Below are 13245 nucleotides of genomic sequence, written 5' to 3' on the forward strand. Positions count from 1 at the left end.
CCCAGCGCTGGCAGGGTCCCCCCGCCATCGGCCGGGGGCACAGCTGTTCTGGGCATGGGGAGGGATGGCCACAGGGGCACCCCGTCCCCTCCCGCCAGCCGTGCAGCGGGACACCCCCACTGCGGGGGCCACCGGGGCCATCAACCCCAAATCAGAGCCAAAAGGGAAACTCCTGGGGGGCTGGCGAGGTCCCGCCACCCCTGCCTCGCGCCGCCCGCTTCCACGGGCAAAAATTGTCACCGCTCGACCTGCCGGTCCCCGAGGCGGCTCTAAAAATACCGCGTCCTCCTGACAGCGACAGCTGAGGGACAGGGTGGCGGATGCCTTGGGGACCCGCGGGGGGGGCCGGGGCCGTGCGGAGGAGTGGGGCTGCCAGCCTGGGGTGCCCCGGCCCCCTGCCACCCGGCCCCCTCCGAGCCGGGATGGTCCCTCCCTCTTCACACGCTCCATTTCGGGGAGCCCCCAGCATCCCGCCCCGCCAGGCCTGGCCCGCTGCCCCCTTCTCCCATCGGGATGCAGCGAGACAGTGGCCGGCGGCACCGTGCCCAGGCTGTGCCCACTCTCGCCCAGCAGCCGCCAGCACGCAGCCTGGCCCCGGCACGCTGCGGAGGCTGTGCCTCTCGCTGTCCCCCCAGCCCTCCCCGAAGCCCCTAATCCATCTCTCGCAGCAGGAGATGCCTAAGCTGCCTTTTCATGCCGGCTCCTCCGCGCGCGAGCTCGCCGCGCTTTCAATACCGGGCGCTGGCAGGAGATGTGTCGGACAAGCTGAAGGGATCCCTCCCCTGCCAGGAAGGTCAAGGTGTGCTTAAGCCAGCTTCCCCCCGCGGGCTAGCGTCCTGCCAGCCCACCTCGCGGTGCGTTTTGTCCCCCACCGCCATTGGGTGGATTTTGGGGAGCCACCGTGGCACCGGGGTTTTACCACCCCTGGGGGTGTCCAGGCAGCCAGACCCTCATCTCAGGGGGCGCTTGTGCCCCCTGGCTCCTCACAGCCCTCGTCCTGGTGCCGGGTGCCGGGGTTTGGCTAACACGCCATGCCCGGTGCCTGCTGGCGTCTCATGGGTGCCCGCTGCAGCCACGCCGGCAGTGAGGGCTGCCCCTGGTGCTGGGGCACCCCGGGGCTTGGCTTGCCCCACGGCTCGCCCCATGGGTGCCCCGGGGCTTGGGTCAGCCCCCAGCCTACCTGGCCAGTGCTGCTCACGGACCCTCCCACCCCACTGAGCTGTTAGACCAGTTTAGACCAGTACAAACCAGGCCTGAGAAGAGCAGGCGCTGGTTCCTGCCTTCCCTAACCCACAGGACAGCCGTGCGTGCAGCAAAGCTGGGCGCAGATGTGCAAACGCGCACGTGCACACGCGTGCCAGCACCCCTCGACCCCCCAGCCCCGCTCCCGCATCCCCACGCTCGCCTCGCCTGCGGGTGCCATGCGTGCATGCGCACGCGTGTGTATGCATGCGTGTGTGCACGCGTGTGCCCGCTCACGCACGGGGGTGCAGGGGGGCCCCGCGGTGCCGGTGCCAGGGGCCCCGCATCCCTCTCTGTTCCCTTGGTGACGGACCCCCGTCCTCCTCCGCTGGCACCTTGAGCCTGCCGCCAGCCAGGGCCTTTGTGGCTGGTTTTAATTAGAGCCTCTTAAGTGTGAAACAAAGCCAAGGGCAGGGGCCGGGGGGGGCCCTTCCTCCAAGCTCCCGGGTGACCGCCGGGGGTCCCCGTCCTGCCTGGCATCGCCTGGCACAGCCGCTCTGTCCCCCAATTTCTGCTTTGCCCTCCCCCATGCCCATCCCCATGGGATGGGGGTAGTAGGAGCTGGTGCTGCCAGAGCCCCCGCCCCAAAATATTGCCCTCCGGAGTGGTGCTGGCCACCAGCCCAAGCACTGGGGGTGCTGCCGGGGGTCCGAGGCCAGGACCCGGGGGGTTCCCAGCTGTGTCCCCCATCCCTGGCCCTCCTGGGCCCCCCACAAGCACCCTGGCACCCTGCGGCGCTGGGGGGTCCCGAGGGGAGGGGCTGCATGAGGACCGTGCCCTGCTCCCACGGGGACACCGGAGCCACCAGCCCCTCTGGAGATGGTGGCACCCGTGGGCTGTCCCCTGGCTGGCAGCGACCTGGGCACCCCGGGATGCTGGGGGTGCCCCTGGGGACCCACCAGCATCCCCCAGTGCTGTACTGGGATGAAGTGAGAGCAGAGCAGTGGGGGGATCGGGACTCCCGGGTCCCCTCCACCCCAAGCAGCTCCTGGGGGTCTGCAAGGGGGAGCCCTGGGGGGAGCTGGGCTTGGCCCTGTACTCCCAGTAACGCCCAGTCTGGCCTGGTGGCAGCACCCACCCGCTCCTGCTGGGTGCTAGGATGGGTCCCTGTCCTCGCAGGGTCCCCTCTGCCCGGGACGCCAACCCGCAGGGAAGCTTTGGGGGGGGGACGGGACACCCTCTCCCACCCAGCACGCCCCTGGCAGCGCCTGGGGACCGGGCTGGGAACCTGGTGACAGGGAGGAATGGGACCACAGGGATTCCCTGGCCTCCCTGCGTGTCCCTGCGAGGGGACGCCCCTGCTCAGGCGGGACCCCCGGCTGCCTCCCCAGGGTGTCCCCTGACACCCCCAGCCCCCCCAGGCGTCCCCCGGGCTGGCTGGCAGGCCTGCTCTGGGTGTCCCCCTCCCCTGGAGGGCTCAGCACCCTCTCTGAGTGGGACCACGTCCCCATGTGTCCCCAGTGCCCCGAGGTCCTCGGGAACCCCTGTCCCGAGCCACCAGCACCGCAGGAGGACAGGGAGCACGGGGACAGCCCCTGCCACCCCCGCTGGAAGTGACATCCCCCCACCCCGGAAAGAAGCCAAAATCCGAAGCTTTTAGGAAGCCAAGATCCACGTGGCTGCGCCGACACCCCCGCACCCCCTCCGTCCCCGTCCCTGTCCCCGGCTGGCGGGGCTGGGGCAAAGGCCACCGCGCGGGGGTCACACAAGCCAGGCCCTGCAACCGGGGAGCCGGGAAGGGGCCGGGAGGCAGCCGCTCGCCAGGATCCGGCCTCAGCTCCGGCCCCCGCAGCCCGGCGCCTTGCCAGGCCCTGCGCCAGCAGCCTCCCCGGCCGGGGACTCACTGGGTGCCCGCCAAGCCCCAGCCGTGCCGAGCCGCCCTCCTCGGCGCATGGCGGCCGTGGGCTTGGCGCGGTCCCCAAAGGCAGCACCCCTGGGTGTCCCAGCCGGGGTATGGGTGGGTGCCTGGTCGCTGGCACCCATCCCGCCCCGGTTCGCTGCCCGGGACCGCCGTCGCGGCCTCATCCGAGGCCACGGGGACCCCCTGCTTCCATCCCCGACCCCTTTGCAAAAACAGGGAGCCCCCAGCATCCCGCCAACCGCCGCGGTGACAACCGGCACGTCCAGGCCGGGAAAGCTGACGGGGTGGCGGGGGGGTGCCGGGAGCGGGTGCGCATCGTGTGGCCCGTCCTCCCCCCCCCCCCCGGCTTTGATTTCTGGAGCCCCCCCTGCCCTTCCCCCTCGGCCAGGAGCCGCGCAATGGTTTCAATTACGCTCTGAAAGGCGGTGGGGCCCTCTTTTCACGGCAGCCCGGGTTTCTCCTGCTCACAACAAAAGCTTAAGTTACAGGAAAGGGAGAAAAAGGGAGGGAGGACGGCGGAGGGGAAGGAGGCAGCCAGCAGAAAGCCCCTCGCCCCCCCAGAAAGGAGCGGGACGGGGGTGGGGGGCTGCCCACTGCGGCCCCCCCGTCTGCCCCTTCTTTGGGATGCTGCTTTGGGAAGGGAGCCCCCTCCCCCCCCAGCCCGCTGCCAAAATTTGGGGTGATTGCCCGCAGTTTCCTTCCCTGACGAGGGTCTTTGGTGTGTCCCAGTCCCCCCCAGTGTGTCCCAGATCCCCCCAGCATGTCCTAGATCACCCCGGTGTGTCCTGGTCCCTCCCAGTGTGTCCCAGTCCCCCCCCACTGTGTCCTGGTGTCCCCCTCGATGTGTCCTGGTCCCCCCCGCCATGTCCTGAATCCCCCCAGTGTGTCCCAGTCCCCCCTGCTGTGTCCCAGATCCCCCCAGTGTGTCCCAGTCCCCCCCAGCGTGTCCCACTCCCCCCCAGCGTGTCCCGGCCCTCCAGCCCCCTCCCGCCACCCCGGTTTTGGGGACAGAGGTGCCGTTCCCCACGGCTGGGGTGGGAGGTGCGGGCCCGCGGCGGGGGACAGGAGGCGGGATGTCCCCTGCCACCCCCGGCTGATGGGGACACCCCTGGCTGTGCGGTGGCCGTGGGGGGCCAGCTCCGGCAGCACCCCAGGGTGGCCGTGGGCCACCCCACGGGGCGGTGGCATCCCTGTTCCCGTAGCGGGTGGCCAGGACCCGCCGGGGGGCCACGGGGGCTAATGCTGCCCCCGGTGCACCCCGAAGGGGACCTGGGGACAACGGGGGACCCGCCGCGGCGTGGCCGTGAGGGGGGTGGGGGGAGCAGCCCCACCGGGGGGGCACGGGGGGGGCGGGGGACACCGGGGGGGACACACGGGGGGGCCGGGGGGCACCGGGGGGCACGGGGACGGACTCTTCCCCGTGGCCCCGTCCCGACCCCACGCCGCGGGGGGAGATTTCCCGGGGGGGAAAAACTTTGCGGGGGGGGGGGGGGAGGCCCACGCTCCCCCCCCCCCGATCCCGGCCGGAGGGGCGTGGCCCGGGGCGGCGGGGGGCGTGGCGAGCGCGCCATTTGAATGTGATTGGCGGGGCGGGCGGGGCGGGGCGCGGAGTGGGCGGGGCGCGGGGGGGCCGCTCCGCCCGGCGGGGACGCGGCGCTGCCCCGCACAAAGGCGGCGGGAGCGTCCGGTGCGGCCGCTCCGCTCCCCCGGCCCCCCCCGGCACCCCCCGGCACCCCGGCCCCCCGCCAGCGCCACCGCCCGCCCGGGGCTCCGGCACCGGGAGCTGCGCCGCGGAGCACCGGGTCGGGACAGCGGGAGCACCGGGACCGCCAAGTCCGGGCAGCGGGAGCAGCGCTGCGGGGTACCGGGAGCGGCTGGGCTGGGCGCCGGGAGCCGTCCCGCCGCGCACGGTAGAGCGGGACACCGGGAGCCGTCCAGGCGGGTACCGGGAGCCGTCCAGGCGGGACCTGAGCGTGTCCGGGCACCGGGAGCCATCCAGGCAGCACCGGGCACGGCAGCTCTGGGCACCGGGAGCCATCCAGGCAGCACCGGGCACGGCAGATCCGGACGGGAGGACCGGCCGGCCGGCTGGGCACCAGGCACGGGAAATCCGGGCGCAGCAGCTCGGGGCACCATGGGCCCCCGCAGCGTGCTGCCCGCCCTGGCCTGGCTGCTGGTGGGGCTGAGCGTGCCGGCGCCGTGCCGGAGCCAGCTGCACGGCGAGAAGGGCATCTCCATCCCTGACCACGGCTTCTGCCAACCCATCTCCATCCCGCTCTGCACCGACATCGCCTACAACCAGACCATCATGCCCAACCTGCTGGGTCACACCAACCAGGAGGACGCAGGGTTGGAGGTCCACCAGTTCTACCCCTTGGTGAAGGTCCAGTGCTCGTTGGAGCTCAAGTTCTTCCTCTGCTCCATGTACGCGCCGGTCTGCACGGTGCTGGAGCAGGCCATCCCGCCGTGCCGCTCCATCTGCGAGCGGGCGCGCCAGGGCTGCGAAGCCCTCATGAATAAATTTGGTTTCCAATGGCCGGAACGATTACGGTGTGAGAATTTCCCCCGGCACGGCGCCGAGCAGATCTGCGTGGGGCAGAACCATTCGGAAGACGGCGGTTCGCCGGCGTTGCTCACCAGCGCCACGCCGTTGGCCGGCCAAGGCACGCCGGGCGCCCCTCGCTACGCCACCCTCGACCACCCCTTCCACTGCCCGCGGGCACTGAAGGTGCCCAGCTACCTCAACTACAAGTTCTTGGGCGAGAAGGACTGCGCGGCGCCCTGCGAGCCCACCCGTCCCGACGGCCACATGTTCTTCAACGAGGACGAGATCCGTTTCGCCCGTATCTGGATCCTCATCTGGTCCGTCTTGTGTTGCGCCTCCACCTTCTTCACCGTCACCACCTACCTGGTGGACATGCAGCGTTTCCGCTACCCCGAGCGACCCATCATCTTCCTCTCGGGGTGCTACACCATGGTGTCGGTGGCCTACATCGCCGGCTTCATGCTGGAGGAGAGGGTGGTCTGCAACGAGCGTTTCCAGGAGGACGGCTACCGCACGGTGGTACAGGGCACCAAGAAAGAAGGTTGCACCATCCTCTTCATGATGCTCTACTTCTTCAGCATGGCCAGCTCGATCTGGTGGGTCATCCTCTCCCTCACCTGGTTCTTGGCCGCCGGCATGAAGTGGGGCCACGAGGCCATCGAGGCCAACTCCCAGTACTTCCACTTGGCCGCCTGGGCCGTCCCGGCCGTCAAGACCATCACCATCCTGGCCATGGGGCAGATCGACGGGGACCTGCTGAGCGGCGTCTGCTTCGTGGGCCTCAACAACATCGACCCTCTCCGGGGCTTCGTGTTGGCCCCGCTCTTCGTCTACCTCTTCATCGGTACCTCCTTCCTTCTGGCCGGCTTCGTCTCCCTCTTCCGCATCCGCACCATCATGAAACACGGAGGGACCAAAACGGAGAAGCTGGAGCGGTTGATGGTTCGCATCGGGGTCTTCAGCGTCCTCTACACCGTCCCGGCCACCATCGTCATCGCTTGCTATTTCTACGAGCAGGCTTTCCGCGAGCACTGGGAGCGCAGCTGGATCAGCCAGAACTGCAAGAGCTTGGCCATCCCCTGCCCGCTCCACTTCACCCCCCGCATGACCCCCGATTTCACCGTCTACATGATCAAGTATCTCATGACTCTCATCGTGGGCATCACCTCCGGCTTTTGGATATGGTCGGGTAAAACCCTGCACTCGTGGAGGAAGTTCTACACGCGACTCACCAACAGCAAGCAGGGCGAGACGACGGTGTGACCCCCCCGAACCCGGCCGCCGCCGCCCTTCGGCTTGAATTTTTTTTGGGGGGGTTATTATATATATTTTTATTTTTAGATTTATTAACGTCTAAGGGGTGTCTCTCTTTCTCTTTGATTTTTTTTTTTTGTAATTAAACCTGTAAATAGCATTTGTAAATTTAATTATATATTTCTATTTAAAATATGAAAAAGGGAGAAAAAAAAGGGAGAAAAAAAAGGGAGAAAAAGGAGGGGGAGAAAAAGGAGGGGGAGAAAAAGGAGGAAAAAAAGAAGGAAAAGGTGAGGGAGGGGAAAGGAGGAAAAGGAGAGAGGGGAAAAGGAGAGGGGAAAAATAGGAGAAAAAGGAGAGGGGAAAAATAGGAGAAAAAGGGAGGGGGGAGGAGAAAAAGGAGCGGGGGAAAAAAGGAGAAAAAGGAGCAGGAAAAAAATATATTAAGGGGGAAGGAGAAAAAGGAGAGGAAAAATAGGAGGGGAGAAAAAGGAGGAGGAAAAAAGGGGGAAAAGGAGCAGGGAAAAAAGTAGAAAAAGGAGGGAAAATAGGAGGGGGAAAAGAAGAAAAACGGAGAAAAGGAAGGAGAAGAAGGGGGGAAAAGGGTAAAAAAAGGATAAAAAAGGGGGGGGAAAAGGAGAAGGGGGAGAAGCCCCGCGGAGCCGGGAGCGGGGCCCGCCCGCCCTCCGCGCTGCCCGGGCCCGGTTCCCCTCCCCGCCGGGGCCGCTGGCGGCCGGGGGGCCCCGGGCTCGGGGGCGGCCCCGCTCCTGCCCGTCCCTTGCCCGCTCCCTGCCCGCTCCCTGCCCGCTCTCCCCGGGCACGGGCCGCTCCGCCGGCCCCTGGAAAAACGGGGGGGGGGGGAAACCCGAAAAACCGAATAACCCCCCCATTTTTCTCCCTCTCCTTTTGGAAACTCGCCCCCCAAAAATGATTTTTTTTTATTAACCCCCCCTTCGCTCGCTCCCAAAAGCTGCTGTGGCAGGGCTGTCCCCCCCCCGGGGCTGGGGTCTCTGCCTGCTCCCTGCCCGCACCGCCCTGCCTGTACCCCCCCCCTTGGCTGCAGGCTTTTCCTCCCAAATTACTTTTTAAACGCTCCTTTGCAAATACAAACGAGTAAAGCAAAACGCTAACTTATTCCCGAAGGCTTTATTTCCCCCCCCCCCAAAAAATCAAGAATTAAATGGGGGGGGGGGGTCCCCATGGGTGCTGCTGGGGGGGCCAGGAGCAGGACCCCCCGCTTCCAGCGCCACGGGGATGAGCCAGCATCTCCCTCCAGCTGGAACAAAGCGCTTTGCGGGGGGAAAAAAAATCTATTTAACCCCCAAAATAAGGATTTGGGGGTTTGCAGTGGGAGGGGGGGGCCTCTCCCGTGCCCCCCCGGAGGAAAGAGCTCACATTTGCTATAGGATTAGGGGTTCGGCTGTGCGTGGGCCCCCCGATCCCGAGTCTCTGGAGAGAAGCGGGTCCTGGCTCCGGTTCGGCTTGTTGGGATTTGGGCGATGCTGGAGATGGGATATGGGGAGTTTGAGCTGGAGCTCGGGCAGGGGAAGGACGGATTTAATCAGCTGGATTGAATTGACATTTTAAAAAAATACTCTTCCCAAAATGGAGGGGGAGACCTGGCCGGGGAAGCGCTGACCCCACGGGCGCCCCAAAACCGGCCCCGGGAAGCCCCACCGCTTCTTGTCTCCATCATTTTGGGGGATTTTTGGATCCGTTGAGAGCAATGGGGGCTTGCGGGGAGACTGAGCCCTTCCCCTTTCCTCAGCAAAGCCCTGGGATGATCCCCAAACCCCCTTAAAAATCCCAATTCTCCGTGGAAGGGAAAAGCGGGAGCCGAAAGGGTTAAGACAGCGCCTCTCCAGCACATTTTGGAAAGGAAAAACTCTTTGGATCCGGTTTAATTTTCCAACGATGACTTGGAAGGAGGGAGAGAAGAGGGGGGAAACGTATCCAGGGTTTTTTTTCCCCCCCTTCTCCGTGGTTTGGAGAAGGAGTTTGGGGGACGGGCTGGGCTGGCCGGGACCCCCGGTGCCCCCACACCTTCGGTGGCTCTCGAAATGGGAATTCAAAATTAAAATGGGGTTGATTTTATCGGAATTAAAATGGGGTTGATTTTATTGCCACCGATGTCTTTGCCTCCCTCCGGGGGAGAAAACCCCGGCAGGACGAGCCTCGGCCAAGGGACGGGGGGAACCCCCTGCACCCCTCAACTCCACGCACCCAAAGGCATGTGGTGGCTTCACCCTTTCCATAGGGGATCCCAGGGCCGTATCCAGCCCTGGCGCTGGGTGCTTTGGCCTGGGGGTGCTGCCCATCCATCGGCTGGTTCTCGTTATCCAGTCGGTGGGTCCCGCTCCCCAAAAAGGCAGATCCCACCCGAGGCCGCTTTGTTTTCCGGAGGCGAAGCGCGGATCGCCGGGGGACGGGGGGAATGTAAACTCTCCACCCAGGAATGCAGGAGCTGGGAGATGATTTTTTTTTCCAAGGCTTCGGTCTCCCGGCTTTGGAAACCAGGGCTGGGATCACAGAGGCTGCGCCCGGCGGCTGAGCTCTGTGGGTGCTGAGCACCCCATGGGTGCTGCCGGGCCCCCCGGGGGGCCGTGTCCGTGTCCCCGCTCCCCAGCCCCGGGGGCTCCTGCGATGCCCGGGGAGGTTTGGGGCTGGAACTGGCGGAGCTGGGCCGGATCCTGCCCTGCAGCGGCCGGGCGGCTCAGCCCAGGGCCTCTCCGAGGCCTTTTTTGGGGGGGTTGGAGGTTTGGGGGGGGGTTTGGCTCTCGGGGCCGTTTGCAGCCCGAGCGGGGAAGGAGCTGGAGGGCGTCTGCAAGCGACGGTCAGTGTGTCCCCCTCTGTCCCCTGGTCTGTCACCCAGGGGTGGGTCACCCTGCGTCAGGCTAACCCTGGGGACAGGTCACCCCAGGGACAGGTCCCCCTGGGGACAGAGCACCCCAAATCTAACTAACGCCAGGGATGGGTCACCCCGTGTCCCAGTAACCCTGGGGACAGGTCACCCCCGGTCTGGCTGACCCAGAGCATGGGTCCCCCCAGGTCCAGCTAACCCCGGGGACAGGGGACAGGGCCTCCTCCCTGCACACGGCTGAGCCCCAGCCCTCCCAGGCTGGTGACTCCCATCCTCCTCTTCCTCTTTTAAGCCAAGTGAAGAGGGAGCAAACGCCGGTGGCGGGTCCCGCCGTGTCCCCCGCCCGGCCGTGGTGGGGGTCCTTTGATGTCCCCTAATGAGCCCCGCTCTGTTTTCACAGCTGCCCAACACAGCAGAAGTCAATTAAAGTGCACCCCGGCCCCTCCGGCCCTGGCAAACGCCCGCCCTGCCCGGCCCCAGAGCACCCACAACTCATCACACCCGTGTCCAGGGAGGCTCCCAGGGCTCGCACTGGTGGGGACGGGGACAGGGGGGTCCCCATGGTCGGGTCAGCCAGAGGGTGATGGCGCTGGGCTCTGTCCCAGCAAGGAGATGGCCCTGGGGATGAAACCAGTGCAGGGAAAGGGTGCTGGAGGAAGAAACTGGTCTCACTGGGGGAAGGACAGGCCATGGGATGTCCCCAGCACTGTCTGTCCCAGTGCTCCTCTCCCCCAGGCCACTGTCTGTCCTGTCCCCTGGACCACGGGCTCCCCATTCCCTGGCCACAAGCTCCCTTGTCCATGGCTCTGCTGTCCCCTGTCCCCTGGGGACGCTGTCCCCTGGGCAGCCCTGTCCCCATGGCCCTCGGGCTCCCCTGTCCCCTGGGCTGTCCCATCCCTGTCCCCTCGGGGCAGCAGGGTCCCCAGCAGTGACGCGGGGGGTGGCAGAGGACCGGGGTGGGGGGGTGGCGGGGAGCAGGGAGGTGACGAGGGACAGCTCGTGGTGACGTCACACGTCCCCACCGATCATTTCTGTTAGCCTTAACGGCGTGACAGGTCCCAGGGCCTCGGTGGGGACACCGCTGGCTGTCCCCAACTCGCAGGCAGCTGCCTGCTCGCTGCTCGATGTGCCTTAACCTCCACGAGGATGAAGCCAGCAGGGACCCAAGGCCACAGGGACCAGCACCCATGGGTGACATGGGCAGGTCGGGACCCCCGGGTGCTCCCAGCCCCGTCGTCCCTCCCGGCCGCGGGCGCTGGAGCGGGATCTCGCCGAGGCCAGCAGAGCCCTGGCCGGACGCCAGCGAGGACAGGCGGCCGCGCCGGCTAAATTCGGCTCCTCGCTGCACCGCTCTTAAAGGAGACGAAGCTGCCGGAAGGCAGGACGCAGCCCCGGCGACGAGGGATGTCCCTAACGAGGGCTGGGTTTCCCAAGGCGGCTGGAGGAGCCTGTCTCCATCCCAGCGCCCTGCCTGAGCGACCTGGGACCCCCTCGCTGGGCAGGGCTCAGGGCTGAAGGGTGCGGGAGTGGAGGATGTGGGGCCACCTCTGCATCCCAGCATCCTCCTGGAGAACTCGGGATGAGTAGCTGTGATGCCCTGTCTCATTCCCAGCGTCCTTCCTTGAGAAGTTGGGACATGCAGATGTGGTACCCTGTCTCCATTCCAGCATCCCTCCCGGAGAACTGGGGAAGGATGGAGGTGGGATGGGTGACCATGGTAGCCCTCTCCATCCTGGTGTACCTCCTGGGGAACAGGGGATGGTTGGACACACGATGGATGAGCACGGGACCCCTCTCCATCCTGGTGTACTTCCTAGAGAGCATCCCAGCATCCCAGCATCCCAGCATCCCTCCTGGATGATGGGGGATGGATGGAAGTGGGATGGGTGGGCATGGGACCCCATCTCCATCCAGCTGTACCTCCTGGAGAAGATGGGATGGGTGAGCATGGTTCCCCACCTCCATCCCAGCACCCCATCCAGACAGCATGGGGTGGACAGACACGGGATGGGTGGGCGTGGGACCCCATCTCCATCTCAGTATTCCTCCTGGAGAATGCCGGATGGATGGGAGTGGGATGGATGGACATGGGATGGGTGAGCCTGGGCCCCCTCTCCATCCTGGTATCCCTCCTGGAGATCAGGGGATGGATGGGAGTGGGATGGGTGAACATGGCACTCCGTGCCCATCCTGGTGTATCTCCTGGAGGATGGGGGACGGATGGACACAGGATGGGTGGGCACGGGACCCCATCTCCATCCCAGTATTCCTCCTGGAGAGTGTGGGATGGATGGGCCGGGGATGGGTGGCCATGGGACCCCAAGCCCGTCCTGGTGTATCATCTCCTGGAGGACAGGGGATGGATGGAAGTGGGATGGGTGGGCATGGGACCTCATCTCCATCCCAGTTTTCCTCCTGGAGAACGTGGGATGGATGGACACGGGATGGGTGGGCATGGGACCCCATCTCCACCCCAGTATCCCTCCTGGGAACAGGGACAGATGGAAGTGGGATGGGTGGCCATGGGACCCCAAGCCCGTCCTGGTGTGTCTCCTGGAGGACAGGGGATGGATGGGCAGGGGACGGGGGGGCCGTGGGACCCCTCTCCACCCCAGTATCCCTCCCGGGACGAGGGACGGAGGGAAGGGGGTGGGAGCGGTTCCCGGTCCCGCCGCAGCTCCCGGCGAGCGGGGACGGGCGGGCACGGCTCCCCCGCCGCGGGGCCCCGCCGTGGGGCTGCCCCACGGCCCCGCGGCCCGGCGCAGCTGGCGCGGCCCGGCCGGGGCGGGGGCGGGGGCGGGGGGGGCAGGAATCCGGCCTGGCCCGGGCCGGGGGGCGGCTCCGGAGGCGGCGTCGCCTCTGAATGCGGGGAATGTTTGTGCAGCTGGAGGCCATCAGGGGCGGGCGGCGCCGGAGCACCCCGGGCCGGGGCGAGGGGGGCGGGGGGCAAGGGGGGGAGTGCGTGTGCAAGGGGGGGGTGTGCAAGGGGGTGGGTGTGGGGGTGTGTGCAAGGGGGGTGTGTGCGCAAGGGGGAACGTGTGTGTGTGCAGGGGGGTGCAAGGGGGAGCGTGTGTGTGTGCAGGGGGGTGCAAGGGGGAGTGTGTGTGTGTGCAAGGGGGGTGCGTGTGTGTGTGCAAGGGGGAGTGCGTGTGCAAGGGGGGTGTGTGTGCAAGGCGGGGTGCAAGGGGGGAGTGTGTGTGTGCGCAAGGGGTGGGTGGGTGGGTGTGTGCAAGGGGGGAGTGCGTGTGCAAGGGGGTGCGTGTGTGTGCAGGGGGGTGCAAGGGGGGAGTGCGTGTGCAAGGGGGGTGCGTGTGTGTGCAAGGGGGAGTGCAAGGGGGGTATGCATAAGGGGGAGTGCGTGTGTGTCCAAGGGGGGTGCAAGCGGGTGTGCAAGGAGGGGGAGTGTGTGTGCAAGGGGAGTGCAATGGGGGTGTGCACAAAGGGCGGTGCAAGGAGGGGGAGTGTGTGTGCAAGGGGGTGCAA

The 13245-nt window shown here is 66.6% G+C and overlaps 1 protein-coding gene across 1 annotated transcript; it reads left to right on the plus strand.

Annotated features, from left to right (window-relative positions):
* The first annotated feature begins 4784 nt into the window (after window positions 1–4784).
* FZD2 (frizzled class receptor 2) lies at window positions 4785–7000 on the plus strand. Its single transcript, XM_009472111.2, has one exon. It carries the CDS (start codon window positions 5238–5240, stop codon window positions 6909–6911), a length of 1674 nt encoding a protein of 557 aa, XP_009470386.1. The 5' UTR covers window positions 4785–5237; the 3' UTR covers window positions 6912–7000.
* The last annotated feature ends 6245 nt before the right edge of the window (window positions 7001–13245 follow it).

This window comes from Nipponia nippon, unplaced genomic scaffold (genome assembly GCF_047370975.1).
Source record: "Nipponia nippon isolate SJK-2023a ecotype South Korea unplaced genomic scaffold, ASM4737097v1 scaffold_32, whole genome shotgun sequence".
Classification (NCBI taxonomy): Eukaryota; Metazoa; Chordata; class Aves; order Pelecaniformes; family Threskiornithidae; genus Nipponia; species Nipponia nippon.

What these genes read in the sequence shown, in the direction of transcription:
- FZD2 (XM_009472111.2), top strand. Translation starts at nt 5,238, where the DNA reads ATGGGCCCCCGCAGCGTGCTGCCCGCCCTGGCCTGGCTGCTGGTGGGG.